Source organism: Carcharhinus amblyrhynchos, chromosome 20 (genome assembly GCF_965287045.1).
Source record: "Carcharhinus amblyrhynchos chromosome 20, sCarAmb.v2.hapA, whole genome shotgun sequence".
NCBI classification, from domain to species: domain Eukaryota; kingdom Metazoa; phylum Chordata; class Chondrichthyes; order Carcharhiniformes; family Carcharhinidae; genus Carcharhinus; species Carcharhinus amblyrhynchos.
In genome coordinates, this window is record NC_137343.1 from 52,213,873 (window position 1) to 52,228,714 (window position 14,842).

The 14,842-nt window shown below is 48.2% G+C and overlaps 1 protein-coding gene across 5 annotated transcripts in view; it reads right to left on the reverse strand.

Moving 5' to 3' along the window:
• LOC145356032 (tRNA (32-2'-O)-methyltransferase regulator THADA) overlaps positions 1 to 14,842 on the reverse strand; it is a 177,160-nt gene that overhangs the window by 76,696 nt on the left and 85,622 nt on the right. For all 5 annotated transcript variants that reach the window (XM_080208620.1, XM_080208618.1, XM_080208617.1 and 2 more), the window contains exon 16: positions 1,560 to 1,745. In XM_080208620.1, coding sequence (XP_080064746.1) covers positions 1,560 to 1,745 — 186 coding nt within the window. The remainder of the gene's footprint in view (positions 1 to 1,559; positions 1,746 to 14,842) is intronic.

Below are 14,842 nucleotides of genomic sequence, written 5' to 3' on the forward strand. Positions count from 1 at the left end.
CTCAGTTCAAACATGGACAAAAGAGGTGAATTCCAGAGGTGAGGTGAGAGTGACTGCCTTTGACATCAAGGCTGCATTTGACTGAACATGGCATCAAGGAATCCTAGCAAAATGAGTCAGTGGGAATCAGGAGGAAAACACTCTGCTGGTTGGAATCATACTTAGCACAAAGGAAGGTGGTTGCGCTTGTTGGAGGTTAATCATCCCAGCGTCTCTCAGAAACCTATACAATTCTAACAGGATAGATTCAAGAAGGATATTTCAAATGGTAAGAGTATCCAGAACCAGGGGTCAGTCTGGAGATATAGGGTAGACCATTTAGTACAGTGAGGAGGAGAAATTTCTTCGCCCAAAGAGTGGTCAGCCTGTGGAATTCGCTACTACGGGAAGTAGTTGGGGCCAAAAGATTGTATATTTTCAAGAAGTGGTTCAACATAGCACTTGAGGTGAAGGGGATCAAAGGGTGTGGGGGGTAGGGAACTGGATCAGACTACTGATTGGATGGTCAGCCATGACCATAATGAATCGTAGAGCAGGTCTAAGGGATGAATGGCTTCCTCCTGCTCCTAGGTTCTATGTTTCCATGTCTAATGTTCAGTATGATTCATGACTTCTCAGATACTGAAGAAGTCCATGTCCAAATGCAATAAAAACTGGACAATATCCAGGTTTGGGCTGACCAGTGGCAAGTAACACAAGTGCCAGGCAATGAGCATTTCCAGTAAGGTAGAACCTAACCACTGCCCCTTGACATTCAATGGCATCGCCATGACTAAATTCCCCACTATCAACATCCTGGGGGATACCATTGACCAGAAACTGAACTGGGCTAGCTCTAGCTGTATAAATACTGTGGCTACCAGAGCAGGTCAGAGACTAGGAATCCTGTGGCGAGTAACTCATCTCCTGACTCCTCAAAGCCTGTTCACTATCTACAAGGCACATGTCAGGAACGTGATGGAATACTCTCCACTTGCCTGGATGGGTGCAGCTCCAATAACACTCAAGAAGCCTGACACCATCCAGGAGAAAGCAGCCTGCTTGATTCTCTCCTTTCCACAACATATACAGTCTTTCCACCACCAATGCATACCATCTACAAGATGCACTGCAATGCTCCTTAGGCAGCATCTTCCAAACCTATAACCACTACCATCCAGAAGGACAAGAGCAGCAGATATTTGGGGATACCATCACCTGGAAGTTCACCTCCAAATCACAAACACCACCCTAACTTGGGTGCAAAGCAAGATTCCTTCATTATTGAAGTCCTGGAACTCTCTCAATAACAGCACGTACACCACATGGACTGCAACAGTTCAGGAATACAGCTCACCCCGACCTTCTCAAGGGCAATTCGGAATGATCAATGAATGCTGGCCTAGCCAATGACCCCCACATCCCATGAATGAATTGAAAAAACTCCTTTAAAGCTAAACAAAATCAAGAAGAATGTCTGGAATTCTCTATCACATTTCCACAGTTGTACTTTTTCCCATGGCAATGAATCCTGCCAGCGCAGGATTTCACATGGGGAATAGTGGAAATGTAATCCTTACCTTGTTCTGGGGAACAGAATCGGTGAGTGCCAGACAGACTGTCAAGAAGGAAGTGACTAATGTCACTCAAAGTGTCCAGGAGCTGACTGATGAATTGCCTCCACCTTCTCACAAGGGTTTCCTGCCTCAATGAAGCGAGCGTCTCCGGTACCTCTGTCAAACATTTCCTCAAAGCCATTATCAAACCTGCCAAGCACACAGAACATTTTCAACCAAAGCACAATCCAAACCTCGGTTAATTAGAACGTTAATTATTATTTTGTTATTTCAATCATGTATAACCAAATAGAACTTACAGCACCTCCTCCCAACATCAACTTACATTCATATAGTATCTTTTATCGGAAAATATTTCATGAGAGAATGATGAAATATGGAGATATATGGCAGAATTTTACAAAAAAAAATTCTAAGTGTCCAGCAAACGTGAAAACAGGAGAGTCCCAGGTCCCTTTTACTCCCAATCTTATGGACTCAGACATTGAAAAAATGGGCTAGACTGTTTCTCACCACTAAAGGCAGTGAGTGGGGTTTAGCAGGGCCTACAGCTCAGATCGGATTCCAAATTGGACATGTGCAGAAAAAGTACCAAAACCACAGCTCTCCTGTCAGAGACCCCTCCCCACTCTCTAGGGTGGATGCAGCCTCCCCCTAGCCCCCCAACATTACCCACCTTGTCCAACACCCCCCTCACACATGGCCCTTCTATCACCCCTCCCCAGCTCCGATTGCTGAATGACATTACCCTCTCTCTCCCCTGCCCCAATAATCAGAGGCACATCTCTCCCCACACCTCCCCCCCAACTTGCCAGTGCTGACTTGGCTTCCCTTTCCTGGTAACAAGGCAAACTGCATTAATCTCACTGGAATGCTCTAACAGACTCATGACTTGCCCAAACTGCCTGCAGCTGATCTGCCCTAATAAGCGAAAGCTTCATAAAAACCCACAAATTAGTGCCAAGGCACTAGCCAGGAGAACCGGAAAGCAGTGCCACAACAAACTGGATGACCTAATCTGATCAACAAGGGTGAGTGTTAAAACTAACCTAGCATCTTTCCCCTAAGCGACCTCTAAATCCTCTCAACCCCAGCATTCTGCGTGCTTCCAGCCCGAGCCCCCAGCACCTCCCTCCATCAGTACCTTCCCCCCACCGCTCACAACCCTTACTCTCTAAGGGCCAATCCCTGACATCCTGCAGATTTGACATGGCTCCTTCTGTCCCCACAAGGGAAGAATGCCCATTACCCCTGGGAGAGGGTGAAAACAGAGGGTGGTGAGCCTGACCTCCAAGTCCTCACCCCCTTTGAGGAGCAGATATTAGAGCTTGCGGGAGTGGAGGGGGCCTGTACCATCAGTGACAAGCAGGTTGGGCTGGAGCACAGAAAAAGGGCATCTGCTCAGACACACTGGGCCCATCTGCAAATCCCCCCTCGCCCCCTATCCAGCCCCTGACAGTTCTGAAGACTCCTGAGGAAGCGGATAAAAGGAGCTCCGAGGCTGGCACCAGTTTTGTGTCAGCTTCCACCTAGCAACTCACCACTCCAGAGACTCTCACATCGGTGGGTCAATTCAGTGTGAGGGACCTGGGTCACATCGTACATCAGGTGGAGGAGAGAATGTCTGAGGTTTCTGGCACACAGGGGCCTGCTGGAGGCGAGGACTTCTGAGATCGCTTCTTTCTCAGCTGCTGGAGATCCAGCAACAGAGCCAGGGAATGCCGGAGGGGCTATTGTCAACACTGGACCGACTGAGAGGCTGCTGGGAGGAATTCCAAAGCTTTCAGATGGACCAGCTATTCCCTGTTTTGCACAGTTCCCAGGCCAACATCTGCAGTGGAAAACCTGGGACAGGGGATCCTCACCATGAGTGGCAGGTTCCAAGCCATGGCCAAGTCACAGAGGGGTGCACCTGAGTCACAGCGGGCCACAGCTGAGGGACTCAACAGGTTTGAGATTCCACAGTCCGTGGTTAAAAGGCTTACAGCAAACCCAGAGGTCTGCCTTTAAAAAGTAACTGGATGAGTACTTTGGCACGCCATAATATTCAAGGCTATGGGCCAATGTGTCGATGCAGACTTGATGGGCCAAAGGGCCTCCTCCGCACTGTAGTATTGTGTGATTCTCTGTGATTCTGGGACAGTACCAAGGCACAGCAGGCTATGACAGCAGCCTTTGAGAATGTTGCCCAGTCACAGAGGGCCAAGGCTGGAGAGCATGCAGAGCGTGGCCCAGTCTCAGATGGCCAAGACATCATGACCTGGAAGCCAGCCAAGGACCTCAAAGTCCAGGCTCTCCTGAGAACAATCACTAGGGCAACTCAGGCCACAGGGTGAGGTAGGCAGCCGACCACCTCCGATGTACATCCTGGGGAGACACCGAGACACGGTGGTGGGCCACATAAAGGTAAGAAGTTGTTGCAGCACTAAAATGGCACAGGTGAAGGAACTAGGCACTGTTAAGTTTCACTTGCACGTGTTATATATTAGCACTTAATTTAATGGCACTTTTATTGATGCCAATAAATGTTATTGCAACGCACAACTGCGGCTAATTTGTCTCTAATTAGCCTCTAACAGGGATGTAGTTACCCCAACCTCTGATGGAGGAGCCTGGCACATTGATGTCAGTGGGGAAGGGCCCTCAACGCACCAATACTGATAAAATCAAGGCACTCAAATCATTCCCTGGCTACAGTGGGTGGCCATGATGCAGAGATGCCGGCGTTGGACTGGGGTAAACACAGTAAGAAGTCTCACAACACCAGGGGCAGTGACTTGCAGTATCTGCCATGGCAGCCCCAGAACCAGGGAGTCTTTCCCACACCCCACACTGGACCAGGGCATCATCACAATGGTGCACATGGTCATCACCCTGCCACACATCCTCGCTAATACAGCGTACCCAGGCCCACCTCTCCGGTGTTACAATGTTGCAGGAGATTGTAGGACTCTCGATGGGTGGGGGGAGAAACCACGCGAGGCAACGGAGCCTCCGATTTGCCGAACTACATATCGATCCGCTGTCCTCACATGCTTGATCCTTGCTGCTGCCAGCCCTTCAGCTCCTGTGTTGGTCGTTGTCCTCCTCCCCTACTTCCTTCTGGGTGCCCTCCTCCCCAGCAATGCCTGGTTGGTCACCTACCACCTCCTTCTCCTCAAGAAGGTCTCCTCATTGCTGCACCAAGTTGTGTAGGTACAGCACACCACCACAATGCGGGACAAAATCAGGCAACATGAGGCTCATTATATTGGGTCTCCGCCTCAGTCTCAGGTCTCTGCACAGGCGTCATCAGTCAAGTCTGAAGCGGTACTCCATATCCCACACAAACCATCCTGCACCTTAGGCTCCTCCTCAAAGGCCTCCGGGAGACCTGAGCTCCTCAATATAAAACTGTCATACATGCTGCCAGGGTGTCTGACACAGATGTGCAGTTGCTGGTCACACACCAACTTCACGGTGACAGAATGGAAGCCCTTTCTATTAATTAATCATGCAGGGTGTTTCTTTGGGGCCTTGAGGGTGACACGGATAGAATCTTTACAGGGCAAAAAGAGGCCATTCGTCCCATTAAGGCTGCACCAATAACAATGCCAGGCTCTATCCTTGTAGCCCTATGTATTTACCCTGCTAATCCCCCTGTGTAGAAAGATAGGAAAGGAAGAGCTATTATAAGATTGCCAGGCTCTGCTAGTTTTTTTCGTTTCATCAATTTGAATGTAGAATTCACTTTAAATCAATGGTGAGCAAGTTTTTCATAATTGTAATTAGGTGTTTTAAATACTTTGCAGTTTTAAAGATACTTATAATAAAATAATTAGTCCACACATATAAATATATATCTTCTATACATTTTTAGAAGTTAAACAAAGAAACTTTGTTAAACATGGTGCACAGTTACAAAGTGCACCGTGATTCTAAACACAAGTTAATTACATACCATTAAGGTATCTAACTGTTAGAATCACAAGGCCATAAAGGACATTTAGTTGTCTTTCCAGACACATTCTCAGTTAAAAAACAACTGATATAAAAGCGAGTTTTAATGAGGCTGCCTTGACAGTTTCACATCAAAACAGAGTCAGAAAGACATTAATCTCACAGCGAATGAAAGAGACTAGGGAACTGAGTGGGAATTGACAAGGACTAATGATAATATGCTGGTGTCCCTCAAAACAGCAGTCACTTGTGAGGTAGTGATAAAAAGTTCAGTCATTAGATTGATAAACAATGTATACATGTGTTTTCATTGTTATTGGCAATAAAATTATCAAAATGGAGTATGATCAGGGGATATCCTGACAGCAAATTGATTTGACCACATTCCTTAGAATTAACTTCATGAACCAGGCGATAAAACCAGGCTTTAGTAAGCCCCCTTTATCAATTGAAGCAGCCTCATGTGAGACCATTTCAATGAAGCTGCTTTGTGAGACTGCGATCAAAATAGAGACATTAGATAAAGATGTCAAAGAGAAAGATTGAGCTAGGGGGCTCAAAGACAGTTTAAAGGCTTGACTGTGATTATACTAGGTGTCCCACGATGTACCATGATCACACAACCCAGGAATGTCCTGGGTGCCAGGGTCCGTGACGTCTCAGACCGTGTTTTCAGGATCCTTAAGGGGGAGGGGGAGCAGCCAGAAGTTGTGGTACAAATCGGTACCAACAACATAGGTAAGAGAAGGGACAGGGATTTAAAACAGGAATTTAGGAGCTAGGGTGGAAGCTGAGATCCAGGACAAAACATATTGTCATCTCTGGCTCGGTGCTGGTGCCAAAGAGAGAGTGCAGAGAAACACCAAGGATGGTATAAGAGGGAGGGTTTCAGTTACATGGATAATTGGAGCACATTCTGGGGAAGGTGGGACCTGTACAAGGTGGGCACCAATATCCAGACAGGGAAATTTGCATTGGCTCTTCAGGGGGATTTAATTTGTCAGGGGGATGGGAAAATGAGATGTAGTCCAGAAGCCAGTGTTGAGGGTCGCGAGGTACTGAGGAAGGTATCAAGGTCGCAGGGGTGTACAGGCAGGCAGGATGATGGGTTGAAGTGAATCTAATTCAATGCAAGGAGCATCAGGAATAAGGTAGGTGAACTTGGAGCGTGGATTGGTACTTGGGACTATGATGTTGTGGCCATTAGAGACAAGGTTAGAACAGGGACAGAAATGTTGTTGGCTGTTCTGGGGTATAGATGTTTCAGTAAGAGTAGGGAAGGCGGTAAAAGAGGTGGAGGAGTTGCATTGTTAATCAAGGATAGTTTAACGGCTGCTGAAAGGCATTTTGAAGATGATCTGTCTACTGAGGTCATATGGGCTGAAGTTAGAAATAGGAAAGGATCGGTCATGTTGATAGGAGTTTTCTATAGGCCCCCAAATAGTAATAGAGATGTGGAGGAAGAAATTCCAAAGCAGATTATGGATAGGCGTGGTGATCACATGGTAGTTGTCATGGGTGACTTTGACTTTCCAAATATTGATTGGAACCCTTATAAGTCGAATAGTTTGGATAGAAACCATAGAAAATTACAGCACAGAAACAGGCCTTTTGGCCCTTCTTGTCTGTGCAGAACCATTTTTTGCCTAGTCCCACTGACCTGCACCTGGACCATATCCCTCCACACCCCTCTCATCCATGTACCTGTCCAAGTTTTTCTTAAATGTTAAAAGTGAGCCCGCATTTACCACTTTATCTGGCAGCTCATTCCACACTCCCACCACTCTCTGAATGAAGAAGCTCGGCACAACATCGAGGGCCGAAGGGCCTGTACTGTTCTATGTCCAGTATTTCATTCCATTGGATCAATATGCAATGTATATTATTTGTAATCCTTTTGATTGGATTGTGTCCAGCTGACTGTGAACTATAAAATTCCTAAAGATCAAATAAAATTACAGCACAGGAACAGGCCCTTCGGCCCTCCAATCCCGCACTGACCATGCTGCCCGATTGATTGTATAAACCATGATGATATTCTTCGTCCGGTGGAGTGGTGTTTGACTCTTTGCGTCAAGAACCCTCCCCTTGCTGGCAAGTGAAATAAAGACAATCTGTCACTTAAGTATCTTGTGTTTAATGTGTGTTTGCGTTAAAGTCAAACTCGGAAGTCGGGGTGTCGACACCTGACACTAAGGGGTAATTTGGCATGGCCAATCCACCTAACACACACATCTTTGGCCTGTGAGAGGAAACTGGAGCACCCAGAACAAACCCAGAACAGACAACAGGGAGAATGTTCAAACTCCACACAGTCACCCAAGACCGGAATTGAGCCCCCGCACAACAGGAATCCCCGCAATGGCTGCAAATCCGGCTAGGCCTGGTCCAGGTCAATAGGCTGGCCAGCTCGGGTATACAAGGCCTTCCATGACCTCCCTCACGCACTTGGACATGGGTGACTGTGAGATGCTACAAAGTTCTCCACTAGCGGTCTGGAAGGACCCAGTGACGTGAATATTTCAGGTGGGTGATCTCCCACTCCCCAAGGTGCCAGGTCTTGTAGCAAATGGCACAGGTATCGATTGCACAGTCTCTTTTCGGAGCCGGAGCTGTTGGTGGCATGCAAAGAAACCCTACGCAGAAGGAGGCCTTTGGCCCATCAAGTCTGTACCGACTACAATCCCACCCTGGCCCTATTCCCGTAACTCCACATATTTACCCTGCTAATCCCCCCGACACTAGGGTCAATTCAGCATGGCCAATAAACCTAACCCGCACATCTTTGGACCGTGGGAGGAAATCAGCGCACCCGGAGGAAACCAGTGACCCGAGGCCAGAATTGAACCCGGGTCCCTGGCGCTGTGAGGCAACAGCGTTAACGACTGTCCCACTGATCTTCGCATGCAGAGCTGCCGGGGTCTCCATTCCCTTATTCTCCTGGCCCCATCGCATCTCATCAACCTGAAGGGGGTAGTGGTTGGAGCAAGGGGAGAGACAGATGGAAAAGTAGAGAACTCTGCTCCCCCCAACCACCTATCCCCAGACAAACCACCCACACTCCAGAATTCTACCCCTAGTGCTCCAGAATGGCAACAAAGACCCCATCAATTCCCACCACCTAAACACATACCCACCCAGAACCATGCAGTACTGGCCTGAGAGAGCTGTTTTACAAATGACAAGGATACAGTATTGCTGGTTCTGGGGCTTTGCAACCCATCCACCTACTATGAAGATTGCTTGCTGCTGCTAGCACTAGGACCAGGGTCAGCGCTAGGCCCAAGGTCCGTGCTCAGACCCGGGTCAACACAGACGCTGAGGTGTGACACTGTGAGCAACAACAATCCCCCAAACCCACATGTAGGTTCCCCCCACCCCACCCAAGCTGAAATGCAACATGGCCTCCATGACTCAACTCATAAGAACATAAGAACATAAGAAATAGGAGCAGGAGTAGGCCATCTAGCCCTTCGAGCCTGCCCCGCCATTCAATAAGATCATGGCTGATCTGTTGTGGCTCAGTTCCACTTTCCCACCCTCTCCCCATAACCCTTAATCCCCTCGCTTATCAAAAACCCATCAACCCGCTTCTTAAAAATATTTAGCGAGGTAGCCTCCACCACTTCAACGGGCAGAGAATTCCAGAGATTCACCACCCTTTGAGTGAAGAAGTTCCTCCTCAACTCCGTTCTAAACCGCCTCCCCTTTATCTTGAGGCTGTGCCCCCTAGTCCTACTGTCTTTTTTGAGCGGGAAGAACTCCCCCTCCCCCCGCCCTCCGTTCTTGCAGGGAGCAGCGATCTACCTCCTCACTCACCCTCACTGCTTCAGCACCAGAAGCAGACTGTGATACACGAGGTGTTTTACCCACCAGCTATAGTTGCAGCGAATGAGGTTGTTAAGGCAAGTGAGCTGGGACGATTGTGAGTGAAGCTGGTTAATGAGATTGAGATGAATGCAAATAATGCTAATTGAATTTTGCCCATTTTGGGCAAGCTCCAGATTGTGCCTTTTGTTTGCTGGAGCAGACGAGTGAAGGAGCAGAGAGACAGCTAAGATTTTACCTGTTAAAAACCAGTTTAAAATAAGTTTAAAGCACTTTGTTCTTTGTAGAACTGTTTAAAGCATTTATTTATTGTATTTACTGCTTTAAGAATTCTGAGGGAGTGGTTAGCAGGCAGTTGTGGGCCATCAGATTTAAATCAGCGCCAGGTTTAAAAGGAGGCCTGGCGTAGACAGCGGGCAGCGTCTGAGCGGGCAGCGGAGTGAGAGGGAAGCAGAGTGAGCTACTAGGGCTTAATATCAAAAAGGGCTGGAAGGAAAAAAGGCCAGGTGAGTTCGCTTGAAAAACAAAAAACAAAAAAAAACAAAAATTTTTTCAAAACTACTACAGTAAATAATGGAGGGGCATGTGATGTGTGGTTTCTGTATGATGTGGGAACTGGTGGACCCTAGGGTTCATCCCAGTGACCATGTCTGCAGTAAGTGCAGGTTGCTGGAGGAGCTCCAGCTCAGGGTAAATGAGCTGGCCTCTGAGCTACAGACACTGAGGCTCATCAAGGGGAGAGAGGGTGCCATTGTCAATGGGGTGCAAGTGACATCCACCCCCCCCTAGACTGGCTAACTCTAAGGGTCAGGGACAAGAGGGGGCTACTGGGAAGAGGAAGGGGGGTGAGGAGCGGAGGCCTCAGCCTCTTAATCTGCATAACAGGTTTGAGGTCCTTGCTTCCAAGTTGGACGAGAACGAGGCAGGTGAGGTTGGTGAGCAAGCTGCACACGGTACAGTGCTGCAGCAGGACATAGGCAAAGAGAAAAGGAAAAGGAACGTACTAGTTATTGGGGATAGTGGGGTGAAGGGTATTGACACTGTCCTTTGTCACAATGACAAAGTGCACAGAAGGGTGTGTTGTCTGCCTGGTGCTCGGGTACGGGATGTCGCAGCTGGGCTGCAGAGGAACCTGGAGTGGGAGGGTGAGAATCCGGTCGTTGTGGTACATGTGGGTGCCGGCGACGTAAGCAAAATGCAGACTGAGGATCTGGGGAGGGAGTATGAAAAGCTTGGAATGGAATTAAAAAGTAGAACCGACAAGGTGGTTATCTCTGGGCTACTGCCTGAACCGTGTGCAGATGGGCGTAGGGTTGACAGGATTAAGGAAGTGAATGGGTGGCTCAGGGATTGGTGTGGGAGGAATGGGTTTGAATTTATGGGGCATTGGCACCAGTATTGGGGTAGGTGGGACCTGTTCGGGAGGGATGGGGTTGGTCTGAATCGTGCTGGCGAATCGAGTAAAGAGGACTGTAGACAGGGCTTTAAACTAATTATGGGGGGGGAGGGTGTGAGGGTAGGTGACCTTACGAGGTCTAAAGTTAAGGAGAGTGTACATGTAAGGGAAGAGGCCGAGGATGTCCCAATAATAGAGGGAGTAGGGGGCGTGAGTATAGTTGGTGGCGTTGCGGCAAATAGGGTCCAGGTGAAGGCTGGGATGAAAGCGCTTTATCTGAATGCACGAAGCATTCGGAATAAAGTGGATGAGCTGATGGCGCAGATCGACACAAATGGATACGATCTGGTGGCCATTACAGAGACGTGGCTGCAGGGTGACAGGGACTGGGAGCTGAATGTACAGGGCTATCAAGTGTTTAGGAAGGATAGGCAGGAGGGAAAAGGGGGGGGCATAGCTCTGCTGATTAAGGATAGCATCGCGGTGGTAGCAAGGGATGATATTGGAGCCAAGGAGCAGAGGGTGGAATCGTTGTGGGTGGAGATTAGGAACAGCAAAGGGAGGAAGACGCTGGTGGGTGTCGTCTATAGGCCCCCGAATAATGATCTGGAGATGGGGCGGGCTGTTAACGCGCAAATAAGTGCGGCGTGCAGGAATGGGACGGCCGTAGTTATGGGGGATTTCAATCTGCATATTGATTGGTCGACCCATGTTGGACGTGGGGGGCTCGAGGAAGAGTTCTTGGAATGCTGCCGGGATAGTTTCCTCGAACAGTGTGTGTTGGAGCCGACGAGGGAGCGAGCTATCTTGGATCTGGTGCTATGTAATGAAGCGGGTAGAATTAGGGACCTTGTGGTGAAGGATCCTCTTGGGGAGAGTGATCATTGTATGGTGGAGTTTCTGGTGCAGATGGAGGAGGAGAAAGTGGGTTCCCGGACACGCGTCCTTTGTTTGAATAGAGGGAAATACGGTAGGATGAGAGAAGAATTGGCGAATGTGGACTGGGAGAGCGCGTTGGAGGGAGGGTCTGTTAAGGAGCAGTGGAGGATCTTTAAGGAGATCTTTCTTGGTGCTCAACGGAAATTTATTCCGATGGTCAAAAAGGATAGTAGGAGGAGAGGTAATAAGCCGTGGATAACAAAGGAGGTGAAGGAAAGTGTTAAACTAAAAGCGGAGGAATTTAGAGTAGCTAAAAGTAGTGGGCGAGAAGAGGATTGGGAGATGTTTAAATGTCAACAAAGATTGACAAAGAAGTTGATAAGGAAGGGTAGGAGAAACAATGAAGCTGGGCTAGCGCTTAATATAAAAAAGGATAGCAAGAGTTTTTATAAATATATAAAAAGAAAGAGGCTGGCTAGGGTGAATGTTGGTCCTTTAGAGGATGAGAAAGGGGACCTAGTGGTAGGGGATGGGGATATGGCTAAGGTATTGAATAATTTTTTGTTTCTGTCTTCACGGAGGAAGACGTGAATAATTTGCCGGGTGTTAGCGATAGAAAGGTGGTAGGACTGGAGGGTCTTAATGACATTACTGTTACTAGAAAGGCGGTGCTCGACAGACTGGAGGGGGCTGATTGTGGACAAGTCCCCAGGACCGGATGGAATGCATCCGAGGGTTCTGAAAGAAATGGCGGAGGTGATAGTGGATGCCTTGGTGGTTATTTTCCAAACGTCGCTGGATTCCGGGGAAGTGCCGGATGATTGGAAAACGGCTAATGTTACGCCGTTGTTTAAGAAGGGTGCCAGACAAAAGGCGGGGAATTATAGGCCGGTTAGTTTAACATCTGTGGTAGGTAAAATGTTAGAATCTGTCATTAAGGAGGAAATTGCGAGGCATCTTGAAGGGAATTGCTTGATAGAGCAGACGCAGCACGGTTTCATTAAAGGGAAGTCGTGTCTGACAAATTTACTGGAGTTCTATGAGGATGTGTCTAGGGCGGTGGATAGAGGAGAGCCGGTAGATGTGGTCTTTCTAGATTTTCAGAAAGCGTTTGACAAAGTGCCTCACAAGAGGTTATTGCAGAAGGTCGAGGGACATGGAGTTGGGGGTAGGGTGTTAGCGTGGATAGAGGATTGGTTGTCAAATAGGAGGCAGAGAGTGGGAGTCAACGGGTGCTATTCGGATTGGCGGATGGTGACTAGTGGAGTGCCCCAGGGGTCGGTGCTGGGGCCTCAGCTTTTTACCATTTATATAGATGACCTGGAGGAGGGAACCGAGTGTAGAGTGTCGAAATTTGCTGATGACACCAAGATTGGGGGAACGGCAAATTGTGCGGAGGGTGTGGAGAGTCTGCAGAAGGATCTAGATAGGCTGGGCGAATGGGCCAGGAAATGGCAAATGGAATTTAATGTTGGCAAGTGTGAGGTGGTCCACTTTGGTAGGAAAAATGGTAGGAAGGACTATTACTTACGAGGCGAAAAACTGCAGCAGGCGACGGTGCAGAGGGACCTCGGGGTCCTTGTGCATGAGTCGCAAAAACCCAGCTTGCAGGTGCAGCAGGTGGTCAGGAAGGCGAATGGGATGCTGGCCTTCATAGCGAAGGGGATTGAATATAAAAGTAGGGAGGTCTTGCTGCAGCTGTATAGGGCATTGGTGAGGCCGCAACTGGAGTACTGTGTGCATTTTTGGGCGCCGCACCTGCGCAAAGATATTTTGGCCTTGGAGGGAGTGCAGAGGAGGTTTACTAGGCTGATACCGGAGTTGAGGGGGTTGAGCTATGAGGAGAGGCTGAATAAACTGGGCTTGTACTCGTTAGAGTTTAGAAGAATGAGAGGAGATCTCATTGAGACGTATAAGATGATGAATGGGATGGATAGGATAGAGGTGGAAAGACTCTTCCCGCTCAAAAAAGACAATAGGACTAGGGGGCACAGCCTCAAGATAAAAGGGGGGCGGTTTAGAACGGAGTTGAGGAGGAACTTCTTCACTCAAAGGGTGGTGAATCTCTGGAATTCTCTGCCCGTTGAAGTGGTAGAGGCTGCCTCGCTAAATATTTTTAAGACGCGGGTTGATGGGTTTTTGATAGGAGAGGGGATTAAGGGTTATGGGGAGAGGGCGGGAAAGTGGAACTGAGCAGCGACAGATCAGCCATGATCTTATTGAATGGCGGGGCAGGCTCGAAGGGCTGGATGGCCTACTCCTGCTCATATTTCTTATGTTCTTATGTTCTTACGGTGGGAACGGGCACAGTAAGTGGCAGCCATTCCTACCCGTGGGCTCACTCCCAAATAAACAGGCACGATGAGACTGTAAAATTGAGAAGTAGGTTTTAAGGAACATCTTAAAGAAGCAAAACAAGACAGAGAGGGAGAGATTTCGGGAGGGAATTCCAGAGCTTCACATCCAGGCAGCTGAAACCCTGGATACCAATAGTGGAGCCATTAAGATGCTGATGGGATTGGACTCAGAGGAGCACAGATACTTCAGAGGTTGTGTGGCAGAAGGAGACTACAGAAACAGTGAACGTTGAGGCCATGGAGGAGATGACAACCATGCTAAGGATTTTAAAATCGAAGCATTGCCCATACCGGGAATCAGTATCAGTGAGGACAGCGGGAGAGAGTTTGATGAGAGTGATGACATCGGGTGGCTCAGTGGTAGACTTTCTGTCTCTGGGTCACAAACTCAGGTTCCAGTCCCATTTCAGGAGTTGATGGCCATAGGAAGTGTGTTCATAAAGAACAGTCCAACACACAAACAGGCTCTTGGTGAATGCTGTGAAGTTAGTGTTTGTAAAATTATAAACATTAGTTTTGTCTACGTGCCAGAAAGCTGCAGGTGCAAGAATCCAGGACAGATTGAAACACTGGATTGAGATGCAAGGCATCAGGGTTGCTGTGGTAACAGGTTTTAACATTTGAATCACAACATGTTTTGAACGTTAACCAATCAATTTAAAATAAGCATTTAAATTGCATCAGTCTATCACAGCGATCTCCAAACTCCGATCCGGATGTGGCCCGCAGGCTGTAGTTTGGAGACCCCTGGTCTACTGGATTTGAACTTGGTGCTTTTATAATCTGTAAACCAATCTTGTGCGAATTTTGCTATGTCATTGAGAGTCATCAGGGAGGCCAAATGCTCTAAGGCACCAGACTTAAGCAGTATGGTTCTGTCCCTTGTC